This window comes from Schistocerca piceifrons, chromosome 3 (genome assembly GCF_021461385.2).
Source record: "Schistocerca piceifrons isolate TAMUIC-IGC-003096 chromosome 3, iqSchPice1.1, whole genome shotgun sequence".
Taxonomy (NCBI): Eukaryota; Metazoa; Arthropoda; class Insecta; order Orthoptera; family Acrididae; genus Schistocerca; species Schistocerca piceifrons.
In genome coordinates this window covers 952,539,004-952,555,883 of record NC_060140.1, presented here as the reverse complement: position 1 = coordinate 952,555,883, position 16,880 = coordinate 952,539,004, and the positions used below count along the sequence as shown (strand labels likewise).

The window sequence follows — 16,880 nt, the reverse complement described above, 5'->3', positions numbered from 1 at the left end:
CGTACACTCAATACGAGCACCATGCATTGCTCAAGAAACATCAAAATGGTAATCCATTTCATTCCACACATGAATCAACAGGACCCTGTTGATTGAATTGACAGCTTCAACTAATCTGCTTCTTCAGACCTTGAAGAGTAGCTGCCATAGGTGGGGCAAAGACTCTTGTCTTTTACACCTACATCTACATCTACGTGATTACTCTGCTGTTCACAATAAAGTGCCTGGCAGAGAGTTCAATAAACCACCTTCAAGCTGTCTCTCTATTGTTCCACTATGGAACGGCGTGCAGGAAAAATGAGCACTTCTGTGCGAGCCCTGATTCCTCTTATTTTATCATGATGATCATTTCTCCCTATGTAGGTGGGTGCCAACAAAATGTTTTTGCAATCAGAGGAGAAAACTGGTGATTGAAATTTCATGAGAAGATCCCGTCGCAACGAAAAATGCCTTTGATTTAATTATTGCCACTCCAATTCATGTATCATGTCTGTGACACTATCTCCCCTATTTCACGATAATACAAAACGAGCTACTCTACTTTATACTTTTTCAATGTCATCCGTCAGTCCCACCTGATGCAGATCCCACACCGCACAGCAATACTCCAGAATAGGGCAGACAAGCGTGGTGTAAGCAGTCTCTTTAGTACACCTGTTGCACCTTCTAAGTGTTCTGCCAATGAATCTCAGTCTTTGGTTTTCTCTACCCACAATATTATCTATGTAATCATTCCAATTTAGGTTATTTGCAATTGTAATCCCTAAGTATTTAGCTGAATTTACAGCCTTTGGATTTGTGTGACTTATCGCATAATCAAAATTTAGCTGATTTCTTTTAGTACTCATGTGAATAACTTCACACTTTTCCTTATTCAGGGTCAATTGCCACAATTCGCACTATACAGATATCTTACCTACATCATTTTGCATTTAGTTTTGGTCATCTGATGACTTTACAAGACAGTATATGAAAGCATTATCTACAAAAACAATTTAAGATGGCTACTGAGATTGTCTCCTATGTCGTTAATATAGATCAGGAACAATAGAGGGTCTATAACACTTCCTTGGGGAACGCCGGATATTATTTCAGTTTTACTCTATGACTTTCCACCTATTATTACAAACTGTGATCTTTCTGACAGGAAATCATGAATCCAGTCGCACAACTGAGATGATATTCCACAGGCACGCACTTTGGTTACTAGACGCTTGTGAGGAATGGTGTCGAAAGCCTCCAGGAAATCTAAAAATATGTAATCAATTTGACATCCCCTGTCGATAGCACTCATTTCTTCATGAGCATAAAGAGCTAGTTGTGTTTTGCAAGAAAGATATTTTCTGAATCCGTGCTGACTACAGGTTAATAAATCATTTTCTTCGAGGTACTTCATAATGTTTGAATACAGTATATGTTCCACAACCCTACTACAAGTTGATGTTAGTGATATGGGCCTGTAACTCAATGGATTACTCCTACTTCCCTTTTTGGGTATTGGTGTGACTTGAGCAGTTTTCCAGTCTTTATGTACAGATCTTTCTGTGAGGGAGCAGTTGTATATAATTTCTAAATATGAAGCTATTGTATCAGCATACTCTGAGAGGAACCTGACTGGTATACAATCTGGACTGGAAGCCTTGCCTTTATAAGTGATTTGAGCTGCTTTGCGACACCGAGGATATCTATTTCTATGTTTCTCATCTTGACAATTGTTCTTGACTGGAATTCAGGAATATTTACTTCATCTTCTTTGGTGAAGGAGTTTCAGAAAAATGTGTATAATAACTCTGCTTTAGTGGCAGTGTCATCAGTGACTTCACCGTTGTTATCGTGCAGTGAAGGTATTGATTGCACCTTGTCAATGGGGTCCTTTGTGTGTGACCAGAATCTCTTTGGGTTTTCTGTCAGATTTCGAGACAGAGTTTCATTGTGGAAATTACTGAAAGCATCTTGGATTGAAGTTGTTGTTATTGTTGTTGTGGTCTTCTGAGACTGGTTTGATACAGCTCTCCATGCTACTCTATCCTGTGCAAGCTTCTTCATCTCCCATCCTTCTTAATCTGCTTAGTGTATCCATCTCTTGGTCTCCCTCTACGATTTTTACCCTCCACGCTGCCCTCCAATGCTAAATTTGTGATCCGCTGATGCCTCAGAACATGTCCTACCAACTGGTCCCATCTTCTTGTCAAGTTGTGCCACAAACTCCTCTTCTCCACCATTCTATTCAATACCTCCTCATTAGTTATGTGATCTACCCATCTAATCTTCAGCATTCTTCTGTAGCACCACATTTCGAAAACTTCTATTCTCTTCTTGTCCAAACTATTAATCGTCCATGTTTCACTTCCATACATGGCTACACTCCATACAAATACTTTCAGAAATGACTTCCTGGCACTTAAGTCTACACTCGATGTTAACAAATTTCTCTTTTTCAGAAACGCTTTCCTTGCCATTGCCAGTCTACATTTTATATCCTCTCTACTTTGACCATCATTAGATATTTGGCTCCCCAAATAGCAAAACTCCTTTACTACTTTAAGTGTCTCATTTCCTAATCTAATTCCCTCAGCATCACCCGACTTAATTCGACTACATTCCATTATCCTCGTTTTGCTTTTATTGATGTTCATCTTATATCCTCCTTTCAAGAGACTGTCCATTCTATTCGACTGCTCTTCCAAGTCCTTTGCTGTCTCTGACAGAATTACAATGTCATCGGCGAACCTCAAAGATTTATTTCTTCTCCATGGATTTTAATACCTACACTAAATTTTTCTTTTATTTCCTTTACTGCTTGCTCAATATTGAAGTACACACTATATTTCGAACTTCTGCAAACCTTTGCTAATCTTGGAGATTTTGCATTCTTTTAAATTTGGCATGCTTTTCTTGCTGCTTCTGCAACACCGACCTGACCCGTTCTGTGTACCAAGGGGGATCAGTACCATCACTTATTAATTTATGTGGTACATATCTCTCAACTGCTGCTTTGAAATCATTCCACAACTTTTCTACGCTTACAAGATCAAATTGGAAGGAGCGCAGACTGTCTCTTAAAAAGGCGTTAATAGCATTTTTATCAGCTTTTTTAAGTAGATGTACTTTGCGATTCTTTTTTATGGTTGTAGGAGTTACAGTATTCAGCCTAGCAGCAACTACCTGTATTCATCACAATACTCACTATTGGTCAAGGATTATTTGTTGCTAAGACGTCAAGTACACTTTTGCAACCATTTACGCTTTGAGTGGGCTCATGAACTAATTTTTCAAAATAATTTTCTGAGAAAGCATTCAGTACAATTTCGGATGACATTTTATGCCTGCCACCGGCTTTAAACGTATAATTTTTCCAGCATACTGAGGGTAGATTAAAGTCACCACCGACTATAATTGTATGAGGGGAGTACCTATTTGAAATGAGACTCAAGTTTTCTTTGAACTATTCGGCAACTACATCTTCTGAGTCAGGGGTCGGTAAAATGACCCAGTTAATAGTTTAGTCCAATTGTCAAGTATAACCTCTACCCATACTATTTCACAGGAACTATCTACTTCAATTTCACTAGAAGGTAAACTACTTCTGACAGCAATATATACTCCACCACCAATTTTATTTAATCTATGCTTTCTGAACACTGTTAGATCATTAGAAAAAATTTCTGCTGAGCTTATTTCCAGCTTTAGCCAGCTTTCTGTACCTATAACTATTTGAGCTTCAGTGTTTTCTATTAGGGCTTGGAGCTCAGGTTCTTTCCCAATGCAGCTACGACAATTTACAACTACAATACCGATTGTTTCTACAACTAACTTACTGTGTTTTACCTACCCCCTTTCAGACGGACGACGTTTCTGGGTTCCAAGAGGCCCTCTAACCGAAAAAAACTGCCCAGCCACTTCCACACAGCCCCCGCTACCTGTGTAGCTGCTTTCTGTGTGTAGTGGACTCTGACCTATTAAGCGGAACCCTGAAACACACCATACGATGATGCAAGTCAAGGCTGCAGCCTACATTGTCAAAGAACCATCTGAGCCTCTGATTCAGACCCTCCACTCGGCTCTGCACCAAAGGACCACAGTCAGTTCTATTGACAGTGCTGGAGATGGTGAGCTCTGTCCACAGAAAAAAAAACACAAGGTGAGAGGTCTGGTGACCTTGTAGGCCAAAAAGAATGAACAAGATCTCGTTGTCCACCTCTTCCAATCCACAGTTATTGGATGGTATTGTTAAGATAACACCACACCTCATGGGGAAAGTGAGGTGGGGTGGTATCACGCATAATAATAACATAATTGAAATGTTCGTGAAGTTGAGGAAACAACTAGTTTTGCAGCACTTCCACATATGATAGTTGTGTCACAGTTTCCTCCGCAAAAAGGAAAGGTGTATAAACCATTTAGAACATAAACAGCACAAAATACATCCAGCTTCAGTGAATCTCTTTCATCTTAGACAACAATGCCAGGATTTTGTGAACCCCAGATTCTTACATTACTGTAGTTTACTTTACCGAACAGATGAGATGCCAACTCGTCCGAAAAGATGAGTTATACAGAATGAGTGACCTCTATCATATCCTGGAGAATTGAAATGCAAAATTCATCATTTCTGTTATGGTCACTGGGACGCAATTGCTGCAATAACTGCAACTTGTAGGGCTCCTTGTGCAGATGTCATTTCAGAACATGCCACACTATTGTTTCAGGGAAATAAAGTTCCTGGCCTGCCTGCCTTATGGAACTCTGTGGCTTCCATGTGAACACATCTCAAATACACTCAGCTTTTTCAATGAACATGCATGGCTCTTCCATTTGTGTATGCAACCAACTTCCAAGAACTTTGTATGTCACTCTCAAATCGGCTTGTGCAGAGGCAGCTTCTTGCTGAACCGATGGCAGAATGCACACTGCACTTCAACAGTGGATTGACTTCACACAAATTCCAACCAACAAAATGATTTCTCTTGTTGTGTAGTCACCATGTTGCTATATGCAAACAATCGCACAACTGTGTCAAAATTTTGAGCCTTCCTCTATCCACTGGCATGGGCAATGTATCTTTATCTCTTATAGTTTGCTTGTAAGATCAACTGAAACTGTTGTTACTTTTTGAATCACCATGCAGATAGAAAAAATTTCTACACTACTGGAAAATAGGAAAAAGAACATATTGAACCCAGTAACTAAGGCATGTCATAGTTGTTTGGGACACTACGAAAGGACAATTAATGCACTGATTAAACTCACAACACTGCAGACAAACCATGAACTACTTTATTAGGCTTGGAATGTTGCATGCCTCTCAGCAATCTTTCAACTCCAGAGCCAGTAGCAGCCAGTTTGCCCTGGCATAGATTAGATTAGATTAGATTAATATTAGTTCCATGGATCATGAATACGATATTTCGTAATGATGTGGAACGAGTCAAATTGTCCAATACATGACATAATTAAGTTAATTTAACAACATACTTAAGTTAATATAACAAATTTTTTAAATTTTTGTGTTTTTTTAATTTTTTATTTTTTTATAATTTTTTTTCTTAATTTATATCTAAAAATTCCTCTATGGAGTAGAAGGAGTTGTCATTCAGAAATTCTTTTAATTTCTTCTTAAATACTTGTTGGTTATCTGCCAGACTTTTGATACTATTTGGTAAGCGACCAAAGACTTTAGTGGCAGTATAATTCACCCCTTCCTGTGCCAAAGTTAGATTTAATCTTGAATAGTGAAGATCATCCTTTCTCCTAGTATTGTAGTTATGCACACTGCTATTACTTTTGAATTGGGTTTGGTTGTTAATAACAAATTTCATAAGAGAGTATATATACTGAGAAGCTACTGTGAATATCCCTAGATCCTTAAATAAATGTCTGCAGGATGATCTTGGGTGGACTCCAGCTATTATTCTGATTACACGCTTTTGTGCAATAAATACTTTATTCCTCAGTGATGAATTACCCCAAAATATGATACCATATGAAAGCAATGAGTGAAAATAGGCATAGTAAGCTAATTTACTAAGATGTTTATCACCAAAATTTGCAATGACCCTTATTGCATAAGTAGCTGAACTCAAACGTTTCAGCAGATCATCAATGTGTTTCTCCCAATTTAATCTCTCATCAATGGACACACCTAAAAATTTGGAATATTTTACCTTAGCTATATGCTTCTGATTAAGGTCTATATTTATTAATGGCGTCATACCATTCACTGTACAGAACTGTATGTACTGTGTCTTATCAAAATTCAGTGAGAGTCCATTTACAAGCAACCACTTAGTAATTTTCTGAAAGACAGTATTGACAATTTCATCAGTTAATTCTTGTTTGTCAGGTGTGATTACTATACTTGTATCATCAGCAAAGAGAACTAACTTTGCCTCTTCATGAATATAGAATGGCAAGTCATTAATATACACTCCTGGAAATTGAAATAAGAACACCGTGAATTCATTGTCCCAGGAAGAGGAAACTTTATTGACACATTCCTGGGGTCAGATACATCACATGATCACACTGACAGAACCACAGGCACATAGACACAGGCAACAGAGCATGCACAATGTCGGCACTAGTACAGTGTATATCCACCTTTCGCAGCAATGCAGGCTGCTATTCTCCCATGGAGACGATCGTAGGGATGCTGGATGTAGTCCTGTGGAACGGCTTGCCATGCCATTTCCACCTGGCGCCTCAGTTGGACCAGCGTTCATGCTGGACGTGCAGACCGCGTGAGACGACGCTTCATCCAGTCCTAACATTCTCAATGGGGGACAGACCCGGAGATCTTGCTGGCCAGGGTAGTTGACTTACACCTTCTAGAGCACGTTGGGTGGCACGGGATACATGCGGACGTGCATTGTCCTGTTGGAACAGCAAGTTCCCTTGCCGGTCTAGGAATGGTAGAACGATGGGTTTGATGACGGTTTGGATGTACCGTGCACTATTCAGTGTCCCCTCGACGATCACCAGTGGTGTACGGCCAGTGTAGGAGATCGCTCCCCACACCATGATGCCGGGTGTTGGCCCTGTGTGCCTCGGTCGTATGCAGTCCTGATTGTGGCGCTCACCTGCACGGCGCCAAACACACATACGACCATCATTGGCACCAAGGCAGAAGCGACTCTCATCGCTGAAGACGACACGTCTCCATTCGTCCCTCCATTCACGCCTGTCGCAACACCACTGGAGGCGGGCTGCACGATGTTGGGGCATGAGCAGAAGACGGCCTAACGGTGTGCGGGACCGTAGCCCAGCTTCATGGAGACGGTTGCGAATGGTCCTCGCCGATAGCCCAGGAGCAACAGTGTCCCTAATTTGCTGGGAAGTGGCGGTGCGGTCCCCTACGGCACTGCGTAGGATCCTACGGTCTTGGCGCGCATCAGTGGGTCGCTGCGGTCCGGTCCCAGGTCGACGGGCACGTGCACCTTCCGCCGACCACTGGCGACAACATCGATGTACTGTGGAGACCTCACGCCCCACGTGTTGAGCAATTCGGCGGTATGTCCACCCGGCCTCCCGCATGCCCACTATACGCCCTCGCTCAAAGTCCGTCAACTGCACATACGGTTCACGTCCACGCTGTCGCGGCATGCTACCAGTGTTAAAGACTGCCATGGAGCTCCGTATGCCACGGCAAACTGGCTGACACTGACGGCGGCGGTGCACAAATGCTGCGCAGCTAGCGCCATTCGACGGCCAACACCGCGGTTCCTGGTGTGTCCGCTGTGCCGTGCGTGTGATCATCGCTTGTACAGCCCTCTCGCAGTGTCCGGAGCAAGTATGGTGGGTCTGACACACCGGTGTCAATGTGTTCTTTTTTCCATTTCCAGGAGTGTATATTAAGAACAACAAAGGACCCAAGACTGACTCTTGTGGAACCCCATTCTTGATAGTTCCCCAATTTGAGGAATGTGCTGATCTTTGCATATTATGAGAACTGCTTATTTCAACTTTCTGCACTCGTCCAGTTAGGTACGAATTGAACCATTTGTGCACTGTCTCACTCATGCCACAATATTTGAGCTTGTCTAGCAGAATTTCATGATTTACACAATCAAAAGCCTTTGAGAGATCACAAAAAATCCCAATGGGTGGTGTACGGTTATTCAGATCACTCAAAATTTGATTGGTGAAGGCATATATGGCATTTTCTGTTGAAAAACCTTTCTGGAAACCAAACTGACATTTTGTTAGTACTTCATTTTACAGATATGTGAAGCTACTCTTGAATACATTACTTTCTCAAAAATTTTGGATAAAGCTGTTAGAAGGGAGATTGGACGGTAATTGTTGACATCAGATCTATCCCCCTTTTTATGCAAAGGTATAACAATAGCATATTTCAGTCTATCAGGGAAAATGCCCTGTTCCAGAGAGCTATTACACAGGTGGCTGAGAATCTTACTTATCTGTTGAGAACAAGCTTTTAATATTTTGCTGGAAATGTCATCAATTCCATGTGAGTTTTTGCTTTTAAGCAAGTTTATTATTTTCCTAATTTCAGAGGGAGAAGTGGGTGAGAATTCAATTGTATCAAATTGCATAGGTATGGCCTCTTCCATTAACAGCCTAGCATCTTCTAATGAACACCTGGATCCTACTATATCCACAACATTTAGAAAATGATTATTAAAAATATTTTCAACTTCTGACTTTTTGTTCGTAAAGTTTTCATTCAATTTGATGGTAACACTGTCTGCCTGTGCTCTTGGTTGACCTGTTTCTCTTTTAATAATATTCCGAATTGTTTTAATTTTATTATCAGAGTTGCTGATTTCAGACATGATACACATACTTCTGGATTTTTTAATAACTTTTCTTAATATAACACAGTAGTTTTTATAATGTTTGATAGTTTCAGGGTCACTACTCTTTCTTGCTGTCAGATACATTTCCCTTTTCCGGTTACAAGATATTTTTATACCCTTAGTAAGCCATGGTCTGTTACAAGGTTTCTTACGAGTATATTTAACTATTTTCTTGGGAAAGCAGTTTTCAAATGCATTTACAAAAATGTCATGAAATAAATTATATTTTAAATTGGCGTCAGGTTCACGGTACACCTCATCCCAGTCTAACCGCTGTAGGCTTTCCCTGAAATTTGCAATTGTTAAATCGTTGACTGAACGTACTACTTTGGAGGACTGTTTAGTACTGCTGAATGGAGCTATGTCATATATTGTAACTAGCTGTGCACCATGATCAGAAAGGCCATTCTGAACAGGCTGAGCATTTATCTGGTTAAACTTATCTTGGTCTATAAAGAAGTTATCTATCAGTGAGCTGTTATCCTTTACCACCCGAATAGGAAAATCAATAACAGGTATCAAATTGAAAGAACTGAGTAATACTTCAAGGTCATTTTTCCTATTACCCTCTTTCAGAGAATCTACATTGAAGTCCCCACAAATAATAATTTGCTTCCCCCTGTCTGACAGATAGCACAACAAGGAGTCCAGATTTTTCAGAAATAGATGAAAATTTCCTGATGGGGACCTATATACAGTTACAATTATAAATGTGCCTTTATTTAGTTTAAGCTCACAGGCACATGCTTCTATATGTTTCTCTACACAAAACTTTTTTGTTTCTATACTTTTTGCACAATGATTACTTTTGACATATATGGCAACTCCTCCTTTCTCCTTTCTCTCATTACATGTGCAGAGAGCTTATATCCACTTACATTTACCTTATCCATATCAGTAACAATGTGATGCTCAGACAGGCATAGTATATCTATTTCATCCTCAACTTCTAAATCTTCTAAACAAACCAGAAGCTCATCTATTTTATTCTTTAAACTCCCAATATTTTGATGAAATATACTTACATGATTTTTAATTATACTTTTATGAGAACCTTTCCTTATTCTAACATTTGCAGTACACTCCTGTCTGAGTTTCTCATTGTGCTTAGGCCTAGTTCGTATACCAGAGGTCACATGGTGTTCAGAGAGGCAGATTATGTCAACTGGGTTGGGTGACTTTAATTCATCAATGCAATTACCTAGGACTGAGATACAACTTGGTGGAGATAAAATTTCTGGTGATTGATGAAAATTTATAATTGACAGCTGTGATTGGTGATCCAATGTGCTAGAATTGTGCTGTTTAATTTCTTTCCTAAACTGAAGATTTGTTTCAATCCTGACCTCTCGTAGAACTTGACATCTTTCTGTCTTACCTATCCTAAAAAAGGTGCTGCTCCAACACCTGCAACCACTGGTATTTTACCATTCATGGCAGTGCCTCCCCCCCTTAAATTTCCTGCTATTACCCCAGCCAGTTTCCCCTTCCCTTTCCTGTTGAGATGTAGGCTGTGCCTGGTATAGTCCCACCTACTGAGAGAATCAACAGGAACCACACCAATATGAGCCCCCGCACCTGACCCAAGCAGCCGTTCCAACTCCAAATTAACTCTCCCAACAGAAGAGTTCAAATAAGGTCGGTCATGGCCGGTCATGGCTCTGTCTTTGTCTGCAACATTGTTAGCATGCAGTAACAGTTTGGACATAAACCAATTATGCAACTGGCGGAGTTTGTGTGAGGGCACATAGTGGGTCTATGTGAGGCTGGGTGGTCATACCACAGAACTGCACTTCACATGAGATGAAAAGTCTCCCCAGTGCATTCATGTCATCACCAATGGTCAGCAGGAGGTGCACATGACCATCAGCCTGGGTCTGGACAGTGGTGATGCACAGATTCACACCAAGATCATTGCATCTTATGAAGTCAAACAATGGAAAGTCCAGGTTGGAATATCAACAATTATGGAAAGGACAGACTTGCGTAAAGATGACATGCAGAGTTGCAGACAGGCACAACAAAAAGACTGCTTACAGCCAAAACCGTCATCAGAAAAGAAAAACATGCATGCATTCACACAAACAAGCTCACCTCACAAACATGTGACCTCTGATCTCTGGCTGCTCAGGCCAGACTTAAACTGCAATGTGTCAAATGGGAACAACAATCCATAGTGCAGTGGGGAACGGGGAGAGATAGCAGCGTACAAGTGAGGGAAGAGAAACAATGCTGCCTGGCAGTGCATGCAGGGACTATGGGTGGCAGACAGGACTACCTGGTATAGTATCAAGTGGCTGTGGGAAAGGGAGGGAAGGGAAAAAGGGAGCACACAGGTGAGGAATAGAGGAGGGGAAAAGGTTAGTGGGTGCATTGGCAGAGAGCAATGCACAGTAAGTGTGAGGAGATATGAGTTGGGAAGAGCTGATATGCCAGAGGGGGTGAAAACAGCTGGGTGGTGGATGTGGAGACAGTAGGTTACCATAGGTTGAAGGTGGAAGATTTTCAGGGCAGAGAAGGTGTTGTACAGATAGCTCCCATTTGCACAGTTCAGAAAAGCTAGGTGTAGAGGGAAGGATCCAGATGGCCCAGTTTGTGAAGCAGCCAATGAAATCAAGCAGGTTATGTTCAGTTGCTTGTTGTGGAACAGGGTAGTCTACTTTGCTCTTAGCCACAGTTTGGCTGTGGCCGTTCATCCTGGTGGACCGCTGGTTGGTAGTCATACCAATATAAAAAGCTGAACAAAGACTGCAGCAGAGCTGTTGTACGATGTGGTTGCTTTCACAGGTGGCGAAATCTCTGATGGGGTAGGATAAGACTGTGACACAACTGGAATATGAAGTGCTGATTGGGTAGTTGGGCAGGTCCTGCACCTGGGTATTCCACAGGTATATGATCCCTGTGGCAAGGGCGTTGGATTGGGAGTGGTGTAGGGATGGGTTTGGATGTTGTTGAGGTTGGGTGAGCAATGGAACACCATTTAGAAGGGGTGGAAACAATACTGGGTAGGTTGCACCCCTGTTCAGGACATAACAATATATAATCAAATCCCTAACAAAAGATTTGGTTCATTTGTTCCAGTCTAGGGCCATACTGGATGACAAGGGGGGGGGGGGGGGGTGTTACTTCTGTAGCTAGTTCTTGGAAGTGGTGGGAGGATTGGGGGCATGTGGCAATATGGCACAGGAAATCTGCATGTGAATATTAATAGTGCCTGTCTGTGAAGACCATCTACCAAAGCAGCCATGTTGTCTACCAGCTCCCAACCAGCTATCCACCAGGATGAATGGCCACTGCCAAACCGTGGACAAGAGTAAAGTGGACTACACTGTTGTACAACATGCAGCTGAACATAACAGGTTTGATTTCAGTGGCTGTTTATCAACATAGGCCATCTGGGTTCTCCCCTCCACCACCAGCTTTTCTGAACTATACAGATGGCAATTATCCTTATAAATCATTCCGGCCTTGACCTACTGTAACCTATTGCCCCTACACCCCAACATCATGCAGTCCACCTCCAGTGATGTTGCCACAGGCACTTATGGAAGAGCGAATGGAGACTTCTTGTCTCCAGGGATGAGAGTTGTTTCTGCGTTGGAGCCAATGATGGCCATACCCATGTGTGGCATCAGGCAGGTGAGTGCCAATGTCTGAAGTTTATATGACAGAAGCACCAGGGATAACACCTGGCAGGTGTGGGGAGTCATATCTTACAATGGCCATTCTTCTCTGATGATCATAGAGGGAACATTGAACAGTGCATAGCACATCCAAAACACCATTCAACCCATTGCCTACTGCTCATGCACCAACAAGATGATGTGGTTTTTCACTATGACAATGCATGTCCCCTTATACTCTGTGCCACCCAGTGTTCTCTCCAAGGTTTACATCAACTGCCCTGGCCAGAACAATTCCCAGATCTGTCTCCCAATGAGTATATCTGGCACTGGATAAAATGTTATCTTGCAGACAGCCAAGAGATCTGGCCCAGTTGAGGCAACAGGTGGAAACTGCATGGCAGACCGTTCCACAAGACTACATCCATCACCTCCATGATCCTCTCCATGGGAGAGTTGCAACCTGCATTGCTGAAAATGGAAGGTATACAGAGTACTAGAGTCGACATTTCATACATCCTTTCGACTGTACTCAGATGTTTATGGCTCTGCAGGTATGATCGTTTGCTATAAATGTCCTCAAGATTTTGTCAATAAAATTTCCCTCTGCTGGGTCAATGAAATCTTGGTGTTCTTTTCCCAGTAGTGTACTTACTAAGCAACAGTTGCAGAGACAGGCAAAGAAATAAAATCAGAAAAATGCTAGTAAAGAAGGGTCTTGAGTAACTCTTGCAACTAACAATTAGTTTCATTTCCTTCAACCTCTTCCCCTTTTTTAACAACTCAAGAATCCTCTGGTTACGAAAATTAGATTTTATCTATCTGCCTGCTACTTGTTAAGCTAAATATATCAGTCAGATACAAAACACTAATGCAATTGGCTAATGTCAATACAATTTACAATATTTTCTTTAAGATTCCTACATTTTCCATTGTTTGGCAAAATATTTTTGTGCAGAAGTAAATTTTTAATAAATTAACAGATATTAATGTTATACCAGTGCCACAAAAAATATTAATTTCTGCATAGAGTCACCTGTACAAAAACTGAACTGTGTGGCTTCCAACAAATTAGTGCCTGAAATGTAGTTCTGCATTTTATCCCTACCATCCCACAAAGTGAAAACTTTGAATGTGAGCATTTGTGCCCCCCCCCCCCCCCCCCCCCCCCATCCCCATACATACAGTATTTTCTGCTATTCAAGTTGTCACCTTAAAGCCGTTCAAATTACCAGAATTTGAAGCACCTCACACTACATTAAGAATTACTTTACTTGCTTTACGTTTATTATGTTTTTGTTGTACATGCAAGAGATATCTAGATTACAATACTTGGCATCATAAATAGAAAAGATGAAAGTACAAATAGCCTTCCTTCTGCTGTAACAAACCTCTGTTTTTCCATCCATCCTGACAATTTCAACAATTTCTCCTTTTATTGTAATTAGTGTGACTTGTTCTGGAACATCAATGTTGTACCAAATACACATGTTGTTTCTAGACTGGGCTACAACAACATCGCTATCCACGACCCACTGAAAACAATTGAAAGATGTATGAACAAACAAAAGAATATCCAGTAACATAAAATAGAATAATTTTTGCATGGTTTATACATGTTCTGTACCAGTAAGGTATGCTTAGAATGTAGTTCACAGGACCAAGGGAAAAAAATGTGAAATGGACGGAAGTACATGTAATAATTACTTTTGCAGTAACTTAACTTCAGCTTCATGGTTTCTATCTATTTATTATGTCAGTGCTCAAAGCTTTAAAAATTTTATATCATACTGTTTACTCAGTTTATCCAATACAGCCAACATTTTTGTCCTACAGGGCAACACAACAAGCCATCTTTAGATTGGCTCTTGTTTTTATATCCTTCACAAACACCCCTGCTCAGATTACTGATCACCCACTCCATATTTTAGATCTGAAGATGGCATAATTTGCCTGATATTGGTCATAGCAACAACAACTTATTATATTGACTATGTTTTGTTTGCAAAACATATGAGATACTGTCTTTTTCACTTCACCTGCAGACACTTATGGTGATGTTTCTGGACAAGCCGGAAAATCACCAACATCAAGATTATTGGTTATTGAGATCTCCTGTTGTACATTGATAATACAGGCCTAGGGTAAAATAGTAGTCTGAATGACAAGGAAATCTGGTGCACATTTAGTGTCTTGTTGGAGGATCTCCTATGAAATGTGGAAGCAATGTGGACTGTATATGCTGGAGTCAGCTGCAGTTTAGTGACTGCAGTTATACTGACTGTTACCTGGGCTTGAGCCCAATTTCTTTCATCAGCTGGCTGAAATGGTCAAGACAGCTAACCTCCTCTGCGATCAATTAAGGGGGGCAATTTAAATGAGAGATTCCATCAATTATATGATGATCTTGGATGCCAATTCTTGACTTGTGTTATACAAACCACCTAATGACATGTGGCAAAATCCCACCTTATCAGATGTACCTCATCCTGGAATTTATATATGGGACTTTAACAGCCACCATGAAATGTGGGGTTACAGAACAAATGATCCAAATGGACAACCTCTTACAGCCTGAATCGAAAATTACCACCACCACCTCTCATATGATGCAAGGGACTCGAAAATCTTTCACTCTGCCTCATGGCAGACTAATACAAACCATGATCTCTGTATTTTAACAACTGATCAACAACACAACCCAGTAATCCACAGAAAGAAGGTGTTATAAGCTTTCCCTCACAGCCAACACAGACGAGTGCTTGTAGCTATCGGATTTTAAACTCCTCTAATCAGATCTGTCCAAAAACCAAGGTGGAACTTCAACAAAGTCAATTGGACGTCTTATGTGAAGGAATTTGATGGAAATCTCCACTGGATCCCAGGGACATTAGAAAATTACGTGCACTTTGTTGGTGTCATTATAGGAGCAGCAAAATGCAATATACCACGTGGTTTCAGGAAGGAATATGTGCCCTGCTGGAACAAGGAGATGGAAGAGCTTTGCAAGAAATACGAAGCCCATGGTGACCCACAGGCAGGCAACAAGGTACTCCAGTCTCTTAACAGATAAAGGAAAGAAAGATGATTAACAACTACCAAAGAACTGGACTTCACCCACTCAAGCCGCAAAAGCATGGTCCCAGCTCAGGCAACTAGGGGCAGCAACACCAAAAATAAGACAGGAACCACAGATCACCCCATCGTGGATTGCACAACACGTCAAGTCACAAGCACACAATGTACCTCTGGACAGCAGCAGCTCAAAAAGTTTACAAGAAGAGCTCAAAACTATAGATGGCACACTCGATGAAAGGTCACCCTTCAGCTCTCCTTTTAGTGACAGCGAAGCTGAGAAAGCCATAAGATGCCTAAAGTTAAGGAAAGCAGCAGGTCTAGATGGAGTGTTCCCAGAATTTATCATCCACCTTGGCAGAAAAGGAAGAACATGGCTACAGAGATTCTTTATAGACTGGTTGTGCAATGGTCAGATACCAGCAGATTTTAAGATAGCAAAAACTCTAGCAATCCTCAAACCAGGAAAACCGAAAGACGATCCCTCAAGCTATTGTCCAATTCCCCTTCTCAGTGTCAGCTACAAACTACTGGAACGGCTAATTTACAATAGGATCTACCAAACAGTTGACAACAAAGTGCCACCCTACCAAGCAGGCTTCAGGTAAAACCAGAGCTGCTGTGAGCAGGTATTGGCGCTCACTTCATGTATCGAAGTTGGTTTCCAGAAAGCGCTGAAAACTTCAGTAGCATTTGTAGATGTAACTGCTGCTTACGACACCGTGTGGCTGGACTAATGTTAAAGCTAAAGCAAACTGTTCCATGCCTAAGACTAACAACACTGCTGTCCAACATGCTGAAAAACCGATATTTCTGAGTTTGTCTTCATGATAAAACGAGCAAGTCATATAAACTTAAGAACGGCCTACCACAATAATCTGTCCTGGCCCCACTATTGCTCAACCTGTACAGAAACTATACCTAGGAAGTTCTGCTATGCTGACAATATCGCCATTGCATATCAAAGCAAGCACCTAGAGGAGAGAGAAAATGTGCTCACATGAGACTTTAGAGTACTTGACGACTATTACAGAAATTGGAGATTGTGCCCTAACCCTACAAAAACTGAAGTGACAGCTTTCCACTTCAACAACCGATTAGCAAATCAGCCACTAAACATCACCTTCTGTAACAAATCAGTTAAAAACAACCCTCATCCTAAGTATCTTGGAATCACACTGGACCGATCACTTATGTACAGGATTCACCTCACATCACTAGCAGAAAAAGTTACAGACCAGGAACAACATTAACCGGGAACTAGCTGGAACTTCCTGGGGTGCACAAGCTGACACTCTCCGTACAGTGCCCTTATCTCTCGTATATCTTGTGGCTGAATATTGCACACCAGTCTGGTACAGGA

The 16,880-nt window shown here is 41.3% G+C and overlaps 1 protein-coding gene across 1 annotated transcript in view; it reads right to left on the bottom strand.

The window, feature by feature from the left end:
• LOC124788221 (intraflagellar transport protein 172 homolog) overlaps positions 1-16,880 on the bottom strand; it is a 339,228-nt gene that overhangs the window by 211,629 nt on the left and 110,719 nt on the right. Inside the window, exon 12 of the mRNA XM_047255402.1 lies at positions 13,834-13,977. Within this exon, the coding sequence (XP_047111358.1) occupies positions 13,834-13,977 (144 nt within the window). The remainder of the gene's footprint in view (positions 1-13,833; positions 13,978-16,880) is intronic.